Raw genomic sequence first — 26,288 nt, 5'->3', positions numbered from 1 at the left:
TAGTCGAGTCATATTACTATAGCATATGAACGACTTTGGTGGTTGGTCTTAAAAATTCTAATCTAAGACGGCTTTTAAATAATTTAGGGCACCAGTTCTTAAATCACTCGTCTTTTCCATTGATCGATGGTCAATATATTTCAATTTTGAAGTGAAGTAATAAATCAAAGCTATGTGTGTGAATACTTGAGATCAGCATGTCCATAATCATTCACATGCAAACATAATCAAGGATTACATATGAACCACTTATGAGAAAGGCAAGAACAGTGAACAAGAACAATGTGGAAAGTTTCCACACCTTCAATCTAAAAGTACTCACAAAAATGTGTTAATCCTCTAGAGTTGTCGCATATACATATAAATTCAAGATTACACGGTACTCTTTACGTGCAAATATGATTAAATGATACAAGCCTGATACGAAAAACGTGAGAAAACGAACAAAAACAATATTGAGAGTTTTGACATCTTCATTTTAAAGTACTCACAATGACAAGGTAGATTTTAATCCTATCAAATTCTCGTCATAGTTATATTTAAAATAATGTAATTTTGCACCAATAATACTTAATACTAATCCAGGTTGTATTGATGATTCACTACTAATTGCTCAATAGATGAATTAATTTATTTCTTTTTTCCTTTTTTGTAAACACAATATTAACTAAACTTCTAAATGTATTTACAGTTAGATTTTCTACGAAATTTCTAAATTTTCCATTAAGTTTTCTTATTTATATTAATCATTAATTATTTAATTTATATTTAGACATGGATAAAATATTCCTTGAGATCCGAAGCATAAATTTCTTAATTTTTATGTGTATATTTTTATTGTGTTTTAAGTAATTTCTTTCTTTGTAAACGAAATATTTACTAATGCCTAAAACGTCATTTATATACAATATCGGTTGGGAAATTTGTGATATGTTTATAAAATATATAAATTAATTCAGTTAAATCGAAATAACACTTCATAAGTATAAATACAACTGTAAATTAAAAGAAATAATTAAGATTTAAGAAAAGTTGATCTCTGGAGGTCCTAAATTATACTAATCCCCTTCTTGCCAGCAATAACTACTCAAAATAAAACTCTTTTAACTTTAAAGGAGTAGGTTCCCCTACATTTTTGTAAGTTTTCAAATGGGGCTAGTTGAACCACTCGGCTCGCCTACCTCCAAGTTCAATTTGCTTATTCAAAGTGTGATTCGAATTGTCCAACGAGCTTGCTCCTTGGATGGCCATGCGAGCCCTTTGTGACTTGGCAATATTTTTTAATAAGATTACATATTTAACTTAGTATGACAAGTCATCACGTGGGCCAACAAGTTCGCACGCCAATTTGTATGAAATTGAGCTTTATTTTGTAAAAATTTGTTGCCCATTAGCCAATTTGATTAAAAAAAAAAAAAAAAAATTTCCGTGGAAGCTCAATTTTATGCAACTTTGTTGCGCATTATCAAATTTGAAAGTTATATTAAAGAAAAAAATAAAAATTCTTGTAGCATTTAAAGCAGCCCAAACTATTTTGAAATTTAAAGTAACAAAATGAAACAATCTAAACTTTGGTAGAACAATCTTGACTAGGTGTAAATTGTTTTATAAATGGTCAAACTTTATATTTAAGCAGACATTTCAATAGATCCACATATACTATCTATTTTTCCATCGTTTATTTGTATGTATTTATAATTTAAATAATTTATAAATTTTTCAACGGAAATGTTTTACAAAAGTTTGAGATGTCAAAACTCTTTGACATAAGTTATTTTCCCCCTATTTTAATAATCCTTATTGAAAGTTCAATAGTTAGGCCCAAAGCCCTTTTTGATATAGAACGAAACGTTCATTCCTCTCTCTATACTTTGTGAATTAGAAAAATTATATTATTAGAAAAAAAATAAAATCCCATGAATTGACTCTAAGCACAATTTTTTCGATAACAATCATTCAAACTTATTAATTTTATGAGAGCAATAATGTCTAGTTCCTTTCATTCGACCATTTTAAGGGTTCATTGAGACGTTATTCAATTGTACTTTTATTGCTAATTTAAGTAAAATAACGAAAACAAGTAACGAAAACAAAATTTCTCTAAAAGAGAAAAGGATAACCTTGAAACCAACCCATTGTCGGCCAACCTCAACTATCCACCCATGGTCGCTACCCACCAATCCTCCTCAAAATCCATCGTTCGTGGAGTGTGTCATTTTCCATAGCTAGAGAGACATCATCCTTCTTCCTCATTTTGAATAGTGATTCAAACATTCAATCTGCTCAAAAGTTTACAATAGTCTCTTCATCGTGCATTGAAAAATCAACTTGAAAGCAACAAATGTAGATCATCCCCAACATACTCAGAATAGGATCTAGTTGGCTAAGAACAAAGATGAATTTATTTATTTTCTCCAATTGAAGGCTTCCATTTTATGCCTTTCCCTTGCCTGTAGTTTCACTGTCTAATTCTTCTGAATGAATATCCATGATGATTGGTAAGCTTTCGAGTTAGGGACCGAACGCTAATAAATTGAATAATGCCATCGATAAAATTAAGATAGAGATGTTAATAGGCTAAGTGATGCTATCAAGAAAATCATGTTGAAAACCAAGTCATAACAAGGTCCATTAGTTGAGTACCCGACAAATTTCTCTTAGACATTTTGAGTTAGTGCTAAAATGGTGAACCTATTCCGTACCCTAAGGACCTGACCATCAAATTCTGTCCATTATCTTAAAGCCCATAAAATATGTGTTAAAAGTAATGGACCGAATAAAAAAAGACTTAGCCATGTTTTTCTTCTTATAAAAAAGTAGAAGCTACTTTCTATAATATATTTTTTTTTTTTTGAGAAGATGTACATTTATAATTAAACATGTTTAAATGATAATTTCTTTTTCTTACTACTAAAAAATATAAGTTTTGTTCTGACTTTTGTCACAAAATAAGTAACTTATTCAAAACTTATTATGCTTGGCCAAACACATCTTTAAATCTTCTATGATTTCTCGAACTATTGACGGCAGTCCAAGAATCCCTTAAATCTCATCCGTCTAATCATTTTATGGAACGACAATCTTATCAGTCTTCTTCTCCGATTAGAAGGGCTTAACAAAACTGATTTTGATTAGTACTCATGGCCTCTTGAAAGATAGGTAGTGGTTGATTCTAATCCTGGAAGTTATGTTGGGAGACTGGTTGATAGAACTAGATTAGCAAAACTGATTTTGATTAGTACTCATGGCCTCTTGAAAGAGAGGTAGCGGTTGATTCTATCTTGCTGGCCACTAATTACATTCATTATATTTCTATTAATGCATATGTATCAGAAAGCTCTAAAGGCTGATAGTCACTTTTAAATTACTAGCTGCAGCATGTTTGGCAATGGCAATTTCTAAATACTTTCATTTGGGAGAAGTTCGAGAATTTTCAGTTCAGACTCATCAAGCAGGTTTTATTTTGCTATTTTATCTTTTGAATTTGTTTCGTGTGGGTAGTCGTTAACAATTAAAAAGGAATCAAACGATTGTGTAAGAAACAGACTTCTTGAGACAAAGTCCCAAAAAGGGGTATTTTATTAGTGATAATTTACAATTGGAAATAAACAAAATGCCTCCAAGGAGCGCAAGCACACGAGTACTAAAAGAAGTATTTAAGTTTAATCTAAGAAATCGAAATTACATATTCTCTATTTGAGAGTGTTTGATTCGTTCCTTTTTCTCTATGTCTCCTCTTCCTTTTATATTCCCTCGATGATTTTTTCGTGACAAACCGCTTGAAAACTGCTTGATTGTTGTATAACTACCCACTTTCTTTATGATGGCTAACTTGTCGTGGAACTGCCGTCTCTAACTGTTGTCATTACTCTTTTTCGCTCAACCATCTTCAACTGGGCTCCTTGAATCGTGGAATGTGATAAGATCACTCAATAATTGCTATTCTGGATAACCATAATGTTTTATGCTTGCTAAGATCCTGGGCGATTCGAAAATTTGGACGAGAACGGGGTCATCGCTCTGGACGACCGTAAGAGTAGGGTTGGGCAAATCTCCCGAACCGAACCGAACCCGATGATTTTTGTCAAATTAAATACCCGAACGGGTATTTGAATTGAGAACCGACGGGTACAGTTCGGTTCTCGATTTTAGAACATGAACTGAAGAACCGAATAAGAATCGAATCTTTCTAATTTTTTATTATTTTGAGTAAATCAAATTATTTTAATTTTAATTTTTTCTAAACAAATTAACAATTTTTAAATCCAAATTTTTGGCCCAATAATTTGTTTCATTTCTAATTTTTTTATTTTTGGCTCAATTACCCATTTTATTGTTTCATTTCTTAGCCCAACAAAATCCAATCTACTAAATAACCCTAAGCACCTACACTAAAATATATAACGTTGTCTAGACTTTAGTACTTACTCTCGCAGTCTCGCTAACATTCCAAAACTTAGACAATTTCGACCGACACTGTGACCTCCGATCGAAGTTGTGACCTCCGTCGATCGAAGTTTTGACCGTAGCGATCATTTGAACAAGGTAGTCTACTAATCTCTGATATTTCAAAACTATTGAAAGCATTATTAGTTGTATTTATATAATGTTGTTATAAATGTTAAAAAATTTAATTATAGTACAGAATCGAACGAAACGGAACGGAATCGAACCGAACGGAATCGAACGGAACCGAACCCGAACCCGAACAGTTCCATAATTATATTAGAACCGAACCGAACCGACCCGCGCCCACCCCTACGTAAGATACTCCATTCGCTCAGGTTTTGGGCGTCTTACAAGCTTGGGCGATGATGTTACCGTGTTCGTGAGCTTCCACCGCATTCATTAATAATCATGTTTTGACCTTTATCCTGAATTCCCCAATTGAGTTTCACTCTTTGGGCTATTTGATTTGGGCTGCACTTTTATTGCGTGAACAATTACTCCCCAATATGGCAGAATTAATACCAATTATTAATCTTTGTCATATTTACTTTGTATTTTCTAGCAATATTTGAAATTCCCAAGAACTTCAATCATTATTTCCTTTTACAGCCTAAAAAGGTGCAACGTCACAAACCCTTATAAACCCAAAAGACACGCCATTTCATCGCACCACTAAACCACGTCTCTATATTTCGTGCTTCCTCCTCGTTATTTTACTGTTCATCTTCTTGCTTCTCTGCTACGTTTCTCAGGCAAACCTTAACGAAACTATACTTCGTTTCCAATGGCGACTTCACAAACTCAATCTGATGATTCTTTTAGTTTCGAAGATTTCTAGAAAATCCTTACTAGGCCGTATGTAAATCAAAACTTCCTTGCACAAGCTAATGCTGGCCTCAATGAATTCTATCTGGGTCCATCGTTCAATAATGCCGAAGTCGTTGGACAAGTGGCGGTGGGCCAGCTGTTCCCTTGCATTCAAGGTCCTCCGTTCCTGAACTCTCTGCTATTGAGGCCGATTCGCGAAAAAAAGTATTCGCACTTGGCCTAAAGCTGATGTTATTTTTCGTAGATGACATGCACGTCTTGTGAATCATGGCCCTACCAAGGCGATTTTTTATCGTGCTAGGATTTCAGACTTATTAGAAATTACTCTTCAACCCCCAATTTTTGACCTAGTGTTTTTTCCTATTGCTTTGAGTTTTTGGTTTTCTGAATATAACACCTTCGTTTTCCCTCTTAGTCCCATGTCTATTACTTTAAGGGACATTGGAGCCCTAGTAAATCTTCCACCTTTGGGCGATACCATCTTTCCTGGTATCTTGATTTCCGGTGTTGCCCTGAAATTTGACAAGAAACTTACTGAGTCCTATTCAAGCCTACAGGGCTTTTATAATCACTCAAGCACTGAACCTTCCCATGCTGAGCGTGTGTCTTTCTTCAAATTTGGCTTTGTAAATATATTCTCTGCGTGCCAAGTATGAAACTTTCTATGAGCTACTTACCCATAACGCATGAATTGGCGCGTGGTAGACCTTTGAACTTATGTTCCTTCTTTTTAGCTGCCCTTTATAGAGGCATGGCTTTCCTCAAATTTCAACTGAAGAATGGTGCATCTCCCACTAACAGTAGGCCCCTTTGGTTCACTCAACTATGGTTGAGAGCATACTTTCCACCACTTGGTGCTCCATCCATTTCCCTTCGTTCGGCTAGCTACTATGGGCTAACTATTGATCCACTGAACCCTGTAAATATGTCCAGTAGGGACATTATTTTCATTCTTTTATACCTTAGATTCAATTCCTTCCTTCTTTCCTTTTCCTGCTCACTTGACTCCAGATTATGTGCAACCTCCATCCACCCTAAATAGTGCGAGTGCCTCTCTACTTGTTTGCGTTCAATTTTTGATTGGGAGGGAATTGTTCCACGATATCTTAACTGGAACCAACGCCAAAGCTGGGGTTGAAATATATACTCCCCAATTTTTTGCTCGTCAACTTGGTTTTAGCCAAAATTGGCCTGTTCTTCCTTGCTACTCCAAAAATTTGACAGACCGCTTTCACACTATTAATAAGGCAGAGGCACAAGCTATAGATGCTCGCAACATTCTTTTGACGAGCAAATTTTCATTAACCCCTTTCAATTCTAGCTGTGCTGTCCATCCTTTTTTGAACAGCTTTGGCCATCAGTAAAACGCCGATTGTTTGCAACTGATGCTAATCGTGCCTTTCATTTACTGGACTAGCCAAGCACTCCCTCTACTTCTCCTATTTTGGTCACCCCTGTATCCATTAGGAATCCTTCCTCCCCTACTCGCGCTAAACATTCTATCCATCCATCTGCTTCTCTACTTGCCAAGGCTATTGTAGCTAAAGGTGCCTCAAGTCGCAAACGGCCAGTTTCAGCATCTCCCATTTTGCAGGATGATAATGATGATGATGATGACGCTCCTCTCATCCTTAGGAGAAATGTAATTGAATTTGTTTATATACAAACATACTTTTTTATGTACTAATGGTTTACCTAAATTTCTCAGAAAAGTTCAGCCTCTCCTTCGAAGGCTTTGGTTTTGGCAGCTCCTGCTCCATCATCTCCTGCTGAAGCTGCTTCGTCCAAATTAGCTGATGAAGGGATTATGCTTAAAGAGAAACCCTTAGTACCGGAACCTTTATCACAACCATTAGAAGGGCCACCTTCTTCCCAGGACGCCAACCCCCCAAACGTTGAACCAGAAGGTAATACATATTTTGATGTTTTACCTTTGCTTGTGCTACTGGTTTCTGATTCGTTGCTTCTTGAATTATGCAGAGGCACCCATGGGCCTGCCTGTTGTGGCAAAGTCTTCTCGCCCAGATAAGGGGAAGTCCCCATAGGTGATGGAGCCAACTGGTGATATGCCTGAACTTCCCAAGATTGCTGATGAGGTAACCTTTTGCTTCACTTTTATTAACTTCGTTTATTGTAGTGAAAGTCCTCAATGTTGGCATTTTTCTTTGCAGGGTGCTGATGACATTGTGCGTTCCATCCAGAACTTGTTTACTTCTTGGGGGCAAATCAAGACATCTCGCCCTACTTCAACCAGCCATCCTTCTGCTTTTTCAGAGGAAAATATGAAATTTCTCAAGCAGTCGATATTTGAGTATGTGTCTTTTATGGACATGGATATCGGCCAGGCTAGTGCTACGAAACATAAGGATAAACTTGAGTTATTGAGTGCGAAATTGACGCAAGTACTTACACTTCTATCGCTCAATGTTTTTGCTGACTTTAAAGCGACGTTGAAGGTTGTTCACTCCGACATCCTCTCCTTGCTAGCCAAAAATGTTGAATTGAAGGCTAGGAATACTCAATATCTTCGTGCTGCATCTGAAAGAGAGTCTTTGCTTTCAGAGATTAACAAGGCCGAGGACGAATTAAAAGAAATCTCTTCCGACGTTATTATTGAAGACTCTTTGATGACAAGTTTGACTGTAGAGATGAAGGAGCTTCAAGCAAAAATGGACGACTGTAGGACGAGAATGGCTGCTAAAAAGCGTAACTTCCCAAGGAATTGAACGAACCAAGTCTTTGGTTGAGCAGTACAAAAAGTTGGAGGTTGATGACGATTTTGTAACTGAATTAAATGTCGCTTTTTCTCAATAGAGCGAAGATTGGGGGAGACTTAGGGAAAGAATTCGTTCGGCCTAGGGTGAATTGTAATTAAGACATTCAATGCCTTAACTTTTCTTTTGTAACTTCGTACTAACTTTCCTTTTGTAACTTCGCACTAATTGTCATTGCTAATTTTGAATGTAACAGCAGTTATCGTCATTAATGAACGACTAATTTGTCTACTTGCGTATTAATTGACGTTGTCCTTAATCGTCAACCTCCCAAACATTTAATTGCTTTATGTTAAGATTCATGCACATTCTTCTTTAGTATTTTCATCTCTTTTCCCAAGACTCTGGGCCATTTGATTTCAGTTATTAGGCACGAATGTGGCCATTCATATTCTGTCTTTTCACCTTCACACCTCTATAAATGCGTGTGTATTTCGCACTCATCATTTTCATTTCCATTCTTTTCTTCAAAAACTAATTTACTGCCATCGTTTGGCATCTCAACAATTAATCCAAAATTTTCGTCTTCCATAGAAATAGATCATTTGATCTGCCCATTTTGCTATTTGTTTTGATGTTACCTTTGATATGGGAGATATAGGAAATATTCTTTGGCCAGCGAAGTTCTTCTCATCGTCTCCATGTTCTTTACAAGGAGTTCAATGATGGAAGACAGTTTTTGAGGATGCTTTTCAAGCCACTTTGCTTGCTGAGAGTGTTTTTCAGTCTCCTTGCCCGTTATTGCAATAATGCAATTAGGTAGGGGATTTGAGGGTGCTTTTATTCCTTTTTGCTTGTTGAGAATGTTTCTCGACCTCTCTGCCTGTCCTTGCAGCAGTGCAATCAAGAAGGTGACCAAGCCCGGTTCACCCTCTTGCTTGACGATCGATCGAAAAATTAGTTTGCTCTCAATTGTAGCTTATAGAATATTTAGTATTTTGTATCTCACAATTTGTAACGAATATTTGATAATAAAGGAATTTATTTGAACGTATTTCGTTCTGGCCTTATTTATATACGATAGTTCAACGCAATTTGATTATACTTTTATTTGTTCATTCTCCCATAAGGAAGGAATATACTTTTTTAATATTTACCATTAATGAACCTCATATGCTTAGTGTTATCTAAATCTTCTAAATGATAGGCTCCATTAGGCAACACACTATTTACTTTATATGGCCCTTCCCAATCGGGCGACTACTTGCCATACTTTGGATCCTTGCTATCCAAAGGGAGTATTGTTTTCCAAACCAATTGGCCCAGGCTAAATGACTTGGCTATAACTTTTTTATTATAAAACTTAGTCATCCTTTGTTTTTTAACTTGCAATCTATTTAGGACGTCCAACTTTAATTCGTCCAACTCCAATAAGTTTTGAACTAGTGATTCGGTATACTCACGATCACTTAACTTATGTTGCAAACACACTCTGATTGATCGTACATTGATTTCCATAGGCAAAATGGCCTTCTGTCCATAAGTAAGTTGGAAAAAAGTAACTTTGGTACTTGACCGAGGCGACGTCTTATAAGCCCATAAGGCCTTGTTTAGACATTCGTGCCAATTTCTGGTATTTTCATTTATCATTTTCCTTATGATATTTTTTAGAATTTTATTAGAAGATTCTGCTTATCCGTTAGATTGAGCGTAATATGGTGTGGAGTTCACTAATTTAACTCCAAACTCGCTCAAGAATTCATTCACTTGATCTCCATTTAAAGAAGTTCCTTGATCTACCATCAAAGTTTGTGGAATCCCAAATCTATAAATAATATGATCACGGATAAATTCTATGACACTCTTTTCGGTGATCTCATTTAAAGGTGTCGCTTCTACCCACTTAGTGAAAAAATCAGTTGCACCTATAACAAAGGTATGTTGCTTGGACGATGGGGGATAAATCTTCCCTATCAGGTTTATCGCACAACCCTTGAACGGCCAGAGTTTGATAATGGGTGACATCTCTCTTGTTGGCGCCCTTTGTATTGGACCATGCTTTTGGCATGCTAGACGACTCATATTGAACACATGATTCTCCCATCTTGGGCCAAAAATATCTATTCCTAATAATTAACCATTTCATCTTTTGGCCAGTTTGATGAGCTCCACATATCCCTTCATGCACTTCAGCCATGATTGTTTTGGCTTCTTGCAAACTTACACATTTTAGTAATATACTATCAGAGCGTTTCTTAAACAACTCTTTATCTATCAGTGTATAGTTTAGCAAACACAACTTCATTTTTCTACTACCTCCTTTATTAGGTTCTTTAAGGAACATTTTAATCTCTGCCCTCCAATCCATTGCATTTTCATCTTATATGCAATGAATTTCAATCCTTCTCGCCATTCTTTGGACTACGGTCAATATTACTTAACCAAATTCATAAGTAGATTTCCAATTTAAAGCCTTTGAATACCCTGAGACCATCTGGGCCAACTCATTTGCTATGTCATTATATATCCTATTAACACATTGAAGCTCTACTTGGTCGAATTCTTTCAACAATTTTTGGGCGATTTCATATTGACTTATAATAGAATCACTTTGGCACTTAAAATCACCGATCAATTGGTGAATTACCAATCGAGAATCACCTCTAACGATCACATTCTTTACCTCCATATCTATCATTAATTCTAAGCCTACGATTAAGGTTTCATATTCGACTTGATTGTTGGTGCACATCCTATCCAAAGTGAATGCGAACTTGTAACAAATCCCTAAAGGATTTATCAATGCTACTCCTACTCCTGCACCTTTAGAGGTTTTTGACCCGTCGAAATATAAAACCTAAGGTTTTAATTCGAATGAATTGATTTCTAATTCAATTTCCTCAAGTATGTCAAGACATGGATGATCGGCCAGAAAGTTAGCCAAAGCCTGATTTTTGATTGCCTTTTGGGGTATGTATTATATTTCGAATTACGATAATGCTAACGTCCAAAGGCCTACCCTTTGGTGTAAAATAGGGCGAGAGAACATATACTTAATCAAATTTACTATAGAAATCAAATAAACGATTACGGGCCATAAATAAGCCTTTAATTTCGTACATATGAAATACAATACAAGACATAACTTTTCAATGGCAGAGTAATTACATTCACATTTTGTTAACCGTCTACTCAAGTAGTAAATCGCCATTTCTTCACCAAATTGGTCTTCTTGCGCGACCATTCCAGCTATTGATTTTTGTTCAGCCGATATATAAACTTTCATTGACCGTCCTTGGATTAGTGACACCAACACTAGTGGACTTAATAAATATGTCTTTAAACTTTCAAAATCCTTTTGATATTCTTCTTTCCAGATGAATTTGTCCTAATTTTTCAACTTTAAAAGTGGTGAAAAAGTTTTAGCTTGCCCTACACAGTTAGAAATAAAGCGTCTTAAAAAATTTACTTGGTTTAGGAATCTTTACAATTCTTTTTTATTGTTAGGTGGTTTGGCCTCTAAAATGGCCGTCACTTTATTTTTATCAAGTTCAATCCCTCTTTTGTGTACTAAGAAACCAAGGAAGTTTCCTGCATTAACGCCAAATGCACATTTCAAGGGATTCAATTTTAGTTTATATTGCTTCATTCGCTTAAATGAACATCTTAATTGTTCAAAATGGTCATCTTCTTTAATGGATTTGACCACTATATCATCTACATACACCTCAACAAACTTGCCATCATATCATGAAAAATCAAGTTCATTTCCCTTTGATAAGTCGCTCCTACATTTTTCAAACCGAAATGCATAACTACCAATTCAAAACATCCTAGAGATCCAAGGCACTTAAAGGCAGTTTTGTGTATATCTTACTCAACTATATAAATTTGATTGTATCCTGAATACCCATCCATGAAGGAATATATTACGTGTCTGGCAGTCGAGTCTACTAAAGAATCTACCGTAGGCATTGGATATTCATCTTTGAGTATGGCTATGTTTAGGTTCCTAAAGTCTATGCACACCCTTAATTTACTATTCTTTTTTAGCACTGGCACGATATTGGACAACCACTCTACATATTTGACTGTTCTAATAAAGGCCGCTTTTAATAATCGCTCTATTTCTTTCTTAATCTCAAGAAGTACATTAGGAGCAAAACGCCTAGGAGGTTGTTTATGAGATTTAAAATTTGGCTTGGTTGGTAATCTATGTTCCACCAAATCTCTATCTAAACCAGACATATGTTCATATTCCCAAACAAAACAATCCTTATATTCTTTTAATAAAGCGATTAATTTATCACTAACCTTTTGATCGAGCATCTGGCTGACGAATATTGGGCAATCTTCCCCTTCATTGCCAATATTCACTTTAATCAAAGGGTCTTGTGCTTGAGCGTATCCAGGCTTGGTGATCCTCATTACTTCATCGTACATTTCCCTTATAGACACTTCTTCTTCTAAACAATCCACCTTATTGACTTCTGGACCAATACTTTGTTCCAACTCAAACACTGCCAATTTGTCTCCTAATGCTTTCAAGGTTGCTTCTTCTTTCGTCTTGTCTTTATATTCTGTATTGAAAGTCATTAATTTGGCTTTGAAGGCCTGAACATCGGTCATTTGCCTTTGTTGCTTGCAACTCATTTAAAACTCCTTGATTACTTTTTTGCCAATTACTGGCTCTTCCAGGGCCACTATATTTGACCTCATTTGACTGAACATTTCAGTGAGTGCATCTACCGAAAACGGCTCTTCGCTCTGTGCAAAAATTTGAGTTTCTTCTTCATCTTAGACCACTTTGGCAGGTCCGTAATTTTCTTCGTACATGAACCTTTCCACTGAGTTTGTTTCTGCGACAAAAGGTATGCAGCGACTTCTGTGTATTCAATCCCTTCTCATTCCAGAAAACCAGGCATTTGATGGAGCAATGAAGGTATGCAGCGACTTCCGTGTATTCAATCCCTTCCTAATAACACATTATAACTAGTAGGACCATCTATTACGAAGAAAACTGTGGTCCTAGTAGTTGTCCCTACAGTTATGTCCAATGGCATAACCCCTTTAGTTGAAGTTGCTCCTCCATTGAAACTTGTAAGGATGACTTCTGTTGGAATCACATCACTTTCTGTCTTTACAAATTTCCTCATCATCCTAGATGGAATGGTGTTGATAGCTGCTCCATTATCGATAAGTACTTTCGCCACAGGTATACCGTTAACTAAAGTCTTAATGTACAATGGTCTCAAGTGTTTAGTTAATTTCATGGCTGGTCTCTTAAAAATAACCTTTTCGGCAGCATCTATTTCCACTTCCTGCTTGCTCTCTGTTGAATTATCCTTTTGTGATAAGTCAACGTGCAGTATTTCGCACCGAGCTTCCGCTTCCTGAATTTCCTTTTTATTGTTTTGTAATGCTTCTTCTTCGGTTACCCAACCTGTGGGAGGAGACATTATTCTTGGAGGTGATCCATAATTTTCAGAGCGAGGTACTCTCTTTTTCCTCTTGGGCGTCCCGTACAGCACGTAATAATCGAAAGAACGCCCAGATGGTTCCCCCAACAAGTCCACTTCAAGAACTCCCTCTCGATATAATGGCTTCAAGAGAGTATTGTGTGATACTCCTCTCTTTCTTCTTTCTGCTTCCAGATCAATTTTCTCTTCGATGTCCGTCATACCATCATCCTCTTCACCATTGTAGGCCCCTCTAAAAGTTTGGCCTTCTTCACATTCCAACATACATGCTTCTTCCTCGTTATCCTCTCTCTCTTCTTCTTCTTTCTCTTTGTTTTTGAACTCATTGGCTAGTAAATAGTTATTAGCCATGACAGGAGGCAACGTACCAAACTAAATAGTAAGGGGCTGATCTGGATCTTCTCCATCCCTTCTGCCTCGCTCAAACTTCGATCTGCCAGAAGAAGTCTCTGATAATTCTTCCATCGATTCACCTGTACCAGTCTCCTCACTGTCTTCGGGAATATTTTGATTGTCCACCTCGAGTAGTTTAGGCGCCTTAGGACGTGGCACTCCCTGTTGTTGCCTCATCATTCGTCCATAATTCCGTTGAAAACGCCTTTGTTGGGTTCTAGTCATCTCGTTGAAGGGTATCACCCTTCCTGCATTATACTGGAACGAATGTCATACATTTGGTTGGCGAGGTTGCGCCTTGAATGTTCTCCCATTATTTATTGACCTGAACTGCCTCTCAAAAAAGGCGGCACCCTATAGAATGATGTACCTCGCCTTATATCAAGTTGAGCGTTTGGGAAAAAACTAGGGTGATGGTGATGCTGCCATATCCCTGGTTTCTCTGTATTTGCACTCACTTCTTTTTTACATTTTGCACACAGGATGTCTTCATCCTTTTTAGGCTCCTTCCCTTTGATACGTTCAAAGACACTGGGGTGTGGCCCAGGGTCCTCTTCTCCGTCATCTATAACCAACTTGAATTTTGACAACTTACTTTTGAAATCAGTCGTCACCATGTTCACCCCAAGTGGCTGTGAAAAAGGGTTTTCATCCACTCTCATCTTCTTTTTATTCTTGAACGTAATTCGTTCTGATTCAATGGCGTCCAGTAACACATGGCGAAAAACCAAACAGTTGTTAGTCAAATGCGATCATGCATTATGCCACTTAAAATATTTTTTACCCTTGATTTGTTTAGGGCTTTGCAACTTATGTTTATCGCTCAACTTTATTTGTTTATCCTTATGTAGTTTATCAAATATAAGGTTAGCTTTGGTTATATCGAACGAGAACGTTCTAACTTTTTTTTTTCATCTTTTATAGGCTTATCCTTACCCGATGATCTAGGCTTAACCATTATAGGACAAGTATACGCGTCTCCTTTGATTAATTCAGCCAAATACATTTCGGTTTGATCGTAATACTCGTCATTAATAGTATGAACATCAAAATTTGGATCTCTATAATAAGTCCCCTTGCTAGAATTTTTCATTTGCTCTTCTCTTCTTATTAATCATTCATACCTAATCACGTTTGCGCTCAATTGGAAAACATCATGAAATTTCCCGTCTTGGAATTTCTTTTTCATATCAAAGTTTAGACAATTTTGAGCGATTTTGACAAACTCCTTTTCGGGCAAAGGTACAAAACATTTACTTCTTGCTGTCTTGAACCTTTGAAGGAAACCTTCTGCCCATTCGTTTGGCATTTGACGTAGATTCGTCAAATCGGTTAAAGTAACTTCAGACTCAATCTTATAAAACTGAGCATGGAACAATTGCTCCAATTGTTGCTATGTTTGAACAGAGTTTGCTGGGAAATTGATGAATTAAGAGAAAGCTATTTATGTTAATGAACTAGGGAACAACCTCATTTTATGGTAGTCGGTTACTTCACCACTTTGCAGTGTGAATCGCCCTATGTGTTCTAGAATAGACACCTCTCCTAAACCGGTAAATAATGAGAATTCTGGCACTTTATACCCTCTAAACTATGAATATGCTTGGTTTACCCAATCAGGGTATGACTTTGTGTAAGTCGGCCTAATGATAGGACGTACCCCAAAAGCCATTTGATCTTATACTATTTCCATAATTTGATTTCTCAAGATGACGTTGTGGTCATATGGAATTCCTACAGGTTGGTTGATCAGTTGATTTGCTTGAGGCCTGATGTTTGGTCCTTGATTGGCAACAAAGTTGTCATGATTTAGGTCATTGTTACTATTAGTCTGAATATTTATTCCATCATTAACACGTGGGGTATTCTATCCATAATTTAGGACATTATCTCTTATATTTAAGTTACCCCCCAGGTTAGATATACCATTACCACTATTCTGATTTGGCATTACACCATCCCCTGGTTTGAAGTAGGTGGACCAAAAGGTGATTCTATTCCCTGATTTGGACTTAGGACACGAGAATTATATTCCACGATTGTCCTAATTCGAAAGTGATTTGCAATAGGCACAACTGGCTGACAAATTTGACCTACTAACTTATTCAGTATTTCATTTAATGTATTCAGTTGTTTGGCCATGTTGTCATAATGTGCATTCCCATTCTGGGTAAATCTTTCCATATTATGAACATTTCCTAGATTTACCTGTTCAACGACATCCTGTGTGAGTTTTTCAAGCAATGCACGCATGGTTCGAGGACTCAACTCTGTCATTGGTTCGTAACGACTGTGACTGCTTTGACTCTGTCCCTCTATTTGTGGAGAGCTTTGCCGCTCCTCATATTGCTCGACCACAAACTGGATTCCTCCCTGACTTGCTGCTTCCTTATCAGATTTGTGAGACATATTTTTCACCTTTTGTATTTTCAACACCAAACACCAAGGTCTCACCGGGCGTGCCAAATTGTTTCGCGTTGGTAGTCGCTAACAATTAAAAAGGGATCAGACGATTGTGTAAGGAACAGACCTTTTGAGACAAAATCTCAAAAAGGGGTATTTTATTGGCGATGATTTACAATTGGAAATAAACAGAATGCCTTCAAGGGGCGCAAGCACACGAGTACTAAAAGAAGTGTTTAAATATAAACTAAGAAATCGAAATTACATATTCTCTATTTGAGAGTGCTTGATTCGTTCCTTTTTTTCTATGTCTCCTCTTCCTTTTATATTCCCTTGATGATTTTTTCATGACAAACCGCTTGGAAACTATTTGATTGTTGTATAACTACCCACTTTCTTTGTGGTGGCTAACTTGTCGTGGAACTGCCGTCTCTAACTGTTGCCATTACTCTTTTGTCGTTCAACCACCTTCAACTGGGCTCCTTGAATCGTGGAATGTGATAAGATCACTCAATAACTGTTATTCTGGATAACCATAATATTTTATGCTTGCTAAGATCCTGAGCGATTCGAAGGTTTGGGCGAGAACGGGGTTATCGCTCTGGACGACCGTAAGGTACTCCATTCGCTCAAGTTCTGGACGTCTTACAAGTTTGGGCGATGATGTTACCGTGTTCGTGGGCTTCCACCGCATTCATCAATAATCCTGTTTGAACTTTTATCCTGAATTTCCCAATTGGACTTTACTTTTTGGACTATTTAATTTGGGCTGCACTTTTAATACGTCAACAGAATTCTATGAAGTTTTCTTTCGAATATGAAAGTAATAATTATTTAAATATTTACATATTATTACACTTGTAATATAAATATTATGTTGATGGGCCGATAATAATTAAGCCTAGCCCTGTTTCTCCTTTTTCCTTTCTTGATGATTCCATTTTTCAAATTTTTGATGGATTTTATTTTTATTTTGTTTATTATTATTATTTTTTAAAGTAGATATGGGTGTTTAATGATATGATAGAAGAAGAAAACATTGATGGGTTCTTTTGTATTGCAAAGAACGTGTGGTGAAAGTATCTGTGTGTGTGACGACTGTTATCTGGAGTTGGGTTAAATTGAGCCAAGTCATTTGAGGTGGTGACCGAGTTTGGATGGGAAGAGTGTGAATTTGTACCCTCCAAAAGGGGTTTTTGTTGCATGCTACGGAGGGTGGGAGATTATAGGTCAATTTGATTAAGTTACAATCGTGAATACTGAGTTGGGACCGAGCATGGTGTCTGGGATCCGAGTTTGAGTTGGACAGTTTCGTGAGGCGGGCAGTTGAATTTTGTATGTGTGTTGCTAAGTTATTCTGCCGGGTCATGTACTGAGTCAAATAGGCTGGTAACCGACTTTCTTTCTTTCTTTCCAGTTTTTTTCCCGGAGTCAACTGAATTGATCACATAGACCATTATTTTGAGGAAAAGGTAAAAAAAAAAAGAATTCTATTGCTTATTAATAATAGAATTTGGTGGGTTTGGATTTACACTAAGATTTGTTCTTTTCAGGCGGTGCGAAATAAATATAGAAACCGGACGATTGACTCAGGGCTTTTCTTCCGTACAAGTCCCAAACTTGACATATTGCAAAATTGAGCAAGGCCTCCAGTAATCAAGGCCCCCAATTGGATAGGCACGGAGCGTCGAGAAGATGGAATAATTCTTCTCAAACAGACAGGTAGCCTCCCCTGAGGAAAAACAGGGCACATGTGGCCCTGTTTATGTAGCAGCATTCTTGAAGAAGAGGTACGAAACCCCAAACCCTGAATTCCTGTATGAATACCGAAACACCATTGAATTTTTGGGATTTTGTTACTTTCACTTTATTTTAATCCCATCATTAAATTAGTTGCAGTGGATGAAATAAGGGTAGATACAGGAATTCGATTGACTGCGCTCCTCCAAATCACCGTGTGCTGGCTAATGAACACCCCCCCTTTGTTATTTTGTTTTGCAGACTCAAGCAATTGTGGGATAGTATCCCTTCTCTTTGAATAATGCTTTCTATGACAAAGATTGATTTTTGATTTGATGGGCGTGTGCTTGTTTTCAAGAAAGTCTTCAACGGGTTTAAATTTCGGGGTTGTGCATAAGTTGGGGCTGTTTACTAGGCAGGTTATTGTGAAAGATATCAGCTTTTGCAAATTGTATAGAAGTGCTTCTTCTGTTTTAGTGTTGGATAACGACTCTGACAGCGGCTCAAACTCTGAAAGCAACTCAGAAAATGAAGCACTTGATTGGAGAAAAGGAAAAATAATTCCCCGAAAATGCATCCATGAGCAGCGCAAAGGCAACAAGCTTTTTTCAGTTGTTGTTGGAGTTCTTAAATCTTTAAACTGGCAGGCTGCAAGACAAATAAATCTTCTGAGTGCTACTGAACAATATGGTTTTAATCAATCAATTAATGCTTATATTATGATGGTGCATATATTTGCATGCGCTGAAATGCATATGGAAGTATATGCATTGCTGAGAGATATTATTTATTGTTATCAAAAGTTTGATCTTGATTTGTATGGATTAATCTTCACTTTATTGGATCGGTCTAGTAATGCAGCTATATCGACTCACATTGTTAATGTACTTGTAAAGGTTTTTGCTTCAAATAGGATACTTAAACATGCATTTGAAGCATTTCACCAGGCTAAGAATATTGGCCTTCAATTGGGTGTTGAATCGTGTAATTTCTTGCTTAAATGCTTGGCGGAAGCAAATGAAAGAGAATTTCTTGTGAAATTATTTGAAGCAATGAAGAAGCTTGGTCCCTTACCTTGTGTCTACACTTACACAATTATGATTCAATATTACTGCAACATGCATCAAAGGCAAGGTAATGTAGATATTGATCAAGCAACTGACATTCTAGAAGAAATGGAGAGAAGTGGGATAACCCCATCTATTGTAACGTATAATTCGTATATTCATGGACTTTGCAGGGTTGGAGGTGCTGAAATTGCTTTGGACATTATCAAAGACTTGAGAAGTAAAAGTCACCCGCTCAACTGTTACTGTTATAATGCTGTTATTCATGGATTTTGTAATACAGGTGAGCCTGAAATAGCTATGCAAGTTTTGGCAGAGATGAAGAGTTGTGGAATTAACCCAAATACACACAGTTATAGTATTTTGGTTGAAGGGTTTTGTAGACGCGGAAATATTGAGAGAGGTGACATAGACATTGCCTATAAACTTTTCGAAGAAATGATCAATAATAAGGTTGCTCCTAATGCTTCAAGTTATGAGAGCTTGATTCATGGATATATTAAAACTGGTTCCTCTGAGAAAGCCTTGAAGTTTTTCAATACTATGATAGAAGACAATATTTTGCCAAATGTTGCTACCTGCAACTTGATCATAAATAATTACTGCAAAGAAGGATGTATAAAGGATGCCTTGCAACTTATAGATGAAATGAGAGACCGTGGGATTATCCCGAACATGTTTACCTATAATTTGGTAATCAACTCACTGTGCAAAGCAAGTATGTCAGAGAAGGCACTGGAGATTATCCCACAGATGCTTAAAAGTAATGCAATCCCCAACGTAGTAATCTATAGCACCCTCATAGATGGTTTTGCTAAACAAGTAAATCTGGGGAAGGCCTTATCGTTGTATGAAAAAATGCTGAAAGTTGAAGTTGCTCAGAATACAATCACATTTACAATTGGTATTAATTTATTATGTGACATGGGAAGGGTGGAAGAGGCCTATAATTTGCTTAAGGAAATGATTTGGAAGGGCTTGGATCCGGATAAAATTTCTTACACTTCAATGATTTCTGGATTTTGTAGAAGCAAAGATATGAAGCAGGCGTGGGGATTATTCCAGGAGATGGTGCAGAAAGGTCATTTACCTTCTGTCGTTACCTATACTTGCCTCATTGATGGGTTTGCTAAACAGGAAAATCCAACAATGGCCTTATTGTTGTATGGAAAAATGCTAAAAGCTGGAGTTACTCCAGATACAATCACATTAACAGTTCTTATAAATGTATTATGCAACATGGGAAGGGTGAAAGAAGCCTATAATTTGCTAAAGGAAATGATCTGTAAGGGCTGGGATATAGATAAAATTTCTTACACCTCAATGATTGCTGGGTTTTGTAGAAGCAAAGATATGAAGCAGGCATGGAGAGTGTTCCAGGAGATGGTACAGCAAGATCATTTACCTTCTGTCGTTACCTATACTTGCTTAATTGATGGATTTTGTAAGGTGAATCAGATGGTCTTAGTCAACATGTTGGTAGAAGAAATGAGAAGGGAGAATGTCTGTCCTGATTGGGTAACCTACTTGGTTCTCATTTCTGGATATCTACGCGTTGGGTTTGTGGACAAAGCTCATAAGCTGTTCGACAAAATGATAAAGGAGGGAGGACTACCAGATGATATTACTATCAAAACATTAGGGCTGACCATGGGTTCAAGAAAGGAGAGATAGGATAAGAAATGCTGCGGAAAAGACCATAAATTATGTAAGATGAGACTCTTTCTCTTACCATATCTGCTGTTTCCTTATGACATTTAAGTTTTGGACAGGAGCCTTTTGTTTAAATATCCAATATGTGACCTTGCTTTGGTATTAAAGTTTTGGATATATGTGATTGTAATTTGAATCATACGAAACTGTCTTAGCACCAATTCTGTCATTTTTCATTTTGGAAGCTCAAAAGAGTAATTGAGGTGCAGTCTGTTATCAGTAGGTGGGTGTGGCTAGAGAACTGCATATGCGTGCTCCATGTAGACCTCAATCCAATTTTCTGTAATCTAGTCCATTTTATGAGTAACATTCCAGAGCACAAAGCTAACTGAAGCCATTTTATTTCTGATAGGCTACGGAAAACCTCCAGCTTATTTTATTTGTGACTCAAGACTTTGCAAATGGCCCAAAATTTCAAGACCTCCGTCAAGGCAGAGTGAAGGGTCTTATAGCAGCTATTGATGGTTTTGAGCCGAGAAGAATTTCTGACTCTCGACCTACATGTATTTGTGATCAGGCACACTTTTATACATTGTATGACACTTTCAAGCTTCACCAAAATCTCTTTCAACCTTGAGTTGGTAAGCTTCTCTTGATCCTCTTTCTTTTCATTTTTAACATAGATTTCGTGTGAATTTGATTTTTTCTTCCCACATATGTTGTTTGACATAATTTATATTTAGGTGTCAGTATATTAGCTTTCCTCTCATTAGACTACTTTTTCATTTATTTATCAAGAGGTTCATATCATACTCCAACGTGAACTGTTTCTTGTTTGCTTGGTTATCCTTTCCTGAAGATGAGACTGTTGTAAAGGAAAAGATTTGTCAGTTGACATTGTAGAATCAATCTTCTATTTTTCGAATATCTATGGTAATTTTTTTTTTTATTCCACTTCTATTATAAGAACATAATCTTATTAATCATGACATTTTGTTCTAAAGAATTATTACCATTACCATAATTTGTTGACTTGTGAATTGTTTTCTTGGTTAAGAGTTTTACAGTTTGTAAACTCAGTGATAAAGTTGCATGCTATTTTCAACTTCTATTAGAAATTTTTCACCTTGTTTGAAACCACTTCTATTGGAATGCTAGCAAATGGGGAATAATGAAATTTCCCTTGATTTTGAGAAATTACTTGTTGAACTGATAAATTAACTAGAATCTGCTCTTTGTTTAGTTGATATTGATTTGATAGGAAGCAGGGTTATTATGTTGCCCTTGTAAAAGTTACTTTTTGTCTGTTCCTTATTGTTCTCTATTTTGGGATTAAAAAAATATGAATAACAATAAGGAATTTATATTTTCCTAAATTTCAGGATTTTTTTATCTATAGCTGTTTGATTCATTTAAACCTTTACCTACAACATTATGGATGTAGTCAAATTGTACAATAACAGTATTCGACACATGATGTGTATCAAAACTTACGAACAACAATGATGTGGGATACTTTGAATTTGAATGCTTGAGTCCATATATAACTAAAGCAAAATCTAACGGAATCAAATAAATTTAGTTTAGATTGGTATCATCGCTGACACAATGTCCAACGCGACATGTGTTGGATATGCTAACACGTGATTTTTCAAAAAGTACCGATACAAGACTTCGCTAATACATTGATTGAATTCTTTAAAGTTCTCGATTTACAAATATAAATTTTGTTTTATACTTATCAATTTTTTATTATTATTATTTTTTTAAATTTTTTGTTGAGATTGAGAATACCTATTTATTAGTAATTTTTAACTAAAATTATATAATACAACTGCTACTAGAGAAAGAAAAATTACTATGGTAGTGTTCAAGTAGCTTTGGAACCTTTTTTTTTTTTTTTTTTTGAAGCTTGAACATTTTCTGCTCCTGAAAATTAATAGTTATAAGTAGATGTTCCATGGTTTAAATAGAGAACTAATATGAGATGGGATTTGATACACTGAAAGCTGAAATTACAAGCCGGCTATGATTCCCCCACTTTAGCTAGTCATTCAGGTTTCCATAGGATGAAATAAAACAATACACGTTGTAAATTGAAGGACACGTAGAGCACATCTTTCTTTAGCTAACATAACTGTTGCAGAACCTTTCTTTAGGCATTCAGCAAAGTACAGAACCAAGTAACTGAACATGTATTATTATGGCGGCTGGATTGACTAGATACAATTTCAATATTCAAAGTAGCAACTTCGTATCAGAGACACAAAAGAATTAACTGACATATAAGAGGTCATTCAATAAATGTGTACTTTAGCAACTTGCCTTTATTGAAGATAACGCCTTTCTGTCTTCACTCGAGTCATCTTGCATTACCATTACCAAAGATGCGAAAGTTGCTGAATGTGCAGTGGTGTTTGCAGGACTGCTTTGGATTTGGTGAAAATTCTTTCCAGACATCGAGCGAATGGATGCTAGATAAATATCAAAGCTTCAGTTGGCCAAAAACACAAATATACGACAGGCATGGATGCTAGACGAATATCAAAGCTTCCTGAACACAGGTGAAGTTTCTCTTTCAATTCACTTTTGCAGGATATTGTTTTAGAGGCTTTAATTTTGTTCCTGGCATGTCTATAATAAATCACTTTTTTATGCTCCAGAAATATATGCTAGTTTCTCAGGTATAAAGTTTGCATGTCTTTGGTGTATTTCTGCATGTGTGGATGTGCACGCATATATTGTGTGTGTATTTTGTAGCAGTTGCTTGTTCACGGATGATATTTACACTTTCAACTTAAGTAATGTGATCTTAATTATTTGTTTCCATTTGCGACTAGGTGCTATCTCAAACCAGTACACTGCCACTTGATGAAGTTCAGGGAAGAATCTAGAAAGGGATAGCTGCATATTCATCATCTTTTAGCAGTTAAAGTAGCTTTATTTACTTTCTTTTCCATTTTAAGCAAAGCCATTTTGACTTGCATATGACCTTTAGGATGATGTTTTTATCAGAGGTCTTATCCTGCCTTCTTGCTGACTTCACTTTCCAACTGCAACCACCCTATGGAAAAATGTGAATATGAAGAACTAATTTATTTGGCCTTGAATGTAATTTCTCCATATGCTTTTCAAGATTCATATTCATTATGTTTGTGTTTGGCTCCCGCTCATCTTTGGCTTCTCACCCCCAGTTTAATAGTGGGACCAGACTTTCTTGACATGAAACAAAAGATTCAAAATTTCTGGAAATTTAACACGTTTTTCATAGAGTGGAAGGGGTAGGAGTTGTCCCACTTCCCTAAGGAAAGTGTACTTTTACTTTTCTTATTCTTAATGTGAAAGCAAAGTGGACTTCCACAGCATTCTACTGAACAGGAAACAAACTCGTCTCATCGTGAAATGGAAATCTCAGGAATGTTCTGACTTTGTAAGTTTTTTGTTGAAGTCAAAATGGTTTTCTTGGAGTTTTGGTTGGGCCAGAATCGAAGGGCCACCATCCTTAATATCTTCATCTATATTAAAGACTACCTTTGATTTTATTCTGGCTGATTTTTGTCTCTTTTTTTCTGCTTGTGTCCAGTTGGCACAAAGTAAATGAAATCTTTGCTTGCCAAGATAGAGAAATTTACCTTTTATTTACTGGAAGTACTATTGGTATATGAAATGCTGCCATGTGTATTACTTGCACTTTGCTCTCCACTGTATTTTAAGATGTCTTTCCTGTATCAGATCTGCTCTTTACTTCATCAAAGGCACAAAGACTTTTCATCTAGTCTGGTTCAACGTCTCTTGAAAATTTTCTTACCTGGAAAGTCCTCCGAGGACTTAGATGGAGACAAAAATTCAAAGGCCATGAAGAAGCTGAGCACACTCAAACTTCTATTGGAACTTTACTTTGTTCGTGTTGTAGAAGATAGCAGCCTCTTTACAAATATTATTAAGGATCTCACTAGCATGGAACATTTTAAGGATTGTGATGCAACCCAGACAAATCTATCCCTTTTTGCTAGTTTTGCTTGACAAGGAAGATATCTTCTTGGACTGCCTGTGACTGGACAAGAAACGCTGGAAGAGGTTCAACCTTTTTAATGCTTCATTAAGTGTGGGCTTTCTTTGTGCTTTTGTTAAACATATCTTTTACAATTCTTAGTTCTTGCACATTTTCATCTTGGTAGTGGGTGAGGCCCTGAGCCGAATTGATTTCATTTCTTCAGGATGTTTCACGGAAGCAGTGAAATTTAATTTCTGTTATTAAAATACGAAACTAGATGTTCTGATATCATTTTAAGCGTGTTCATTTCATCAAATGATTAGGAGCTTTGTTTTATTCTTTTATAGCTAGTAGTAGAATATCTGTCACTTGTTTTTGTACATGGGATGTTACCCTGGCTCTCTTTTTTTAAAATTTTCTTTCCCTCATTTTTTTTTCTGTGTTGGAAAAAGTTCAGTGCTATGGTCTGTCTTTAAAAAGCAATGTTAGATAGTTATGAGTATGGCATTTGCAATGATAGTGATGTCTCTAAAAATATGAATCTATGTTGGTTTTGTCTGTGTCAAATGAGATATTGGTTTTGATGTTAGGCTGCACAGAATTCAATTATGGGGTTTTCATAGCTATTTTTAATAATTTAGTTGCTCTTTTTTCTGCACTCATGCCAATATATGTATATATATATTTGAAGTTTTTCCTGGGACTTAATATTACAGCGGAACAGAAAAAATTCCTTAGAAAGGCATTTCTAACCTACTATGATGCTGCTGTAGAACTGCTTCAGGCAGAACATGCAGTAGAGCTTTATTCCTTTATGCCTGGATCTTGGGTTAAATTTGATTTCAAAGTTGGTTTTTTGTAACCTTAGTTTTCTGCATTCATGGTTATTTGGTGTGGCAATTTAATATTCATGCATGCCATAGTTCTTTTACTAATGGAATTATTTTCTTCTCTCTCAAATGGAAGTCACTTCACCAAATGGAGCATGATAATGTGAAGATTTTAAATGCTAAAGGTGAACTGAGTGAAGGAAACGCCTCTTCGTATGACAAGCTGAGAAAATCTTATGACCAACTATATCGTGGTGTCTCTTCGTAAGTTACTTGACCTGATCTTTTTGGACATATTTGTTAAGTTTGTTGTACAGTGCTTGTGAACAATACATTAGTTACTACTATGTGGAACTTTTTGAGACAGTTGGTATATGATTTCTATCTCTGTGATCCTGATAATAGTTTGCACCCATAGAGGGAAGGTGTTGGCAATACAAGTATCTGGAATCAGGTGTGATTTTGAGCAGGAAGGGTCCAGCTATGTTCTTGAGCTCAACTTCTTTTAGATAGCTGGACTTCAAGAATTGACTTGAGATCATTAAAACTCTGACATTAATGTAGGGGCTTTACTCAAAAGATGAATAGAGTACTTTTAAGCTATCTGAGCCTCGGATAGGGGTTGTACTAAAAAAAATTCAGTTGATTTGAGCCATAATGCCGATCTGAGCTGGAACAACATGGCAGCAATTTTACTCATCTTTACACATTTTCCAAATGGTTGGCCTTGTTTGCAA

General features: G+C 36.3%; 1 protein-coding gene across 5 annotated transcripts; it reads left to right on the top strand.

Moving 5' to 3' along the window:
• The first annotated feature begins 3,310 nt into the window (after positions 1–3,310).
• LOC111368064 (putative pentatricopeptide repeat-containing protein At1g12700, mitochondrial) lies at positions 3,311–26,259 on the top strand. Of its 5 annotated transcripts, none has more exons than XM_022989248.1 (8): positions 17,217–17,739; positions 17,821–18,057; positions 18,269–20,782; positions 21,140–21,368; positions 23,151–23,291; positions 24,460–24,804; positions 25,438–25,517; positions 25,688–26,259. In XM_022989248.1, exon 3 carries the CDS (start codon positions 18,343–18,345, stop codon positions 20,746–20,748), a length of 2,406 nt encoding a protein of 801 aa, XP_022845016.1. In that variant the 5' UTR covers positions 17,217–17,739; positions 17,821–18,057; positions 18,269–18,342; the 3' UTR covers positions 20,749–20,782; positions 21,140–21,368; positions 23,151–23,291; positions 24,460–24,804; positions 25,438–25,517; positions 25,688–26,259. The 5 variants fall into 5 exon arrangements, with proteins under 5 accessions (XP_022845015.1, XP_022845016.1, XP_022845014.1 ...); XM_022989246.1 differs by lacking the exon at positions 25,438–25,517 and having other exon boundaries at positions 17,217–17,602; positions 17,685–17,739; positions 25,688–26,257; XM_022989247.1 differs by lacking the exons at positions 17,217–17,739; positions 25,438–25,517 and adding an exon at positions 3,311–3,455 and having other exon boundaries at positions 25,688–26,257.
• Positions 26,260–26,288: the final 29 nt, after the last annotated feature.

Source organism: Olea europaea, chromosome 18 (assembly GCF_002742605.1).
Source record: "Olea europaea var. sylvestris chromosome 18, O_europaea_v1, whole genome shotgun sequence".
Classification (NCBI taxonomy): domain Eukaryota; kingdom Viridiplantae; phylum Streptophyta; class Magnoliopsida; order Lamiales; family Oleaceae; genus Olea; species Olea europaea.
The sequence above is the reverse complement of the archived record's forward strand: the minus strand, read 5'-3'. Positions and strand labels throughout refer to the sequence as shown.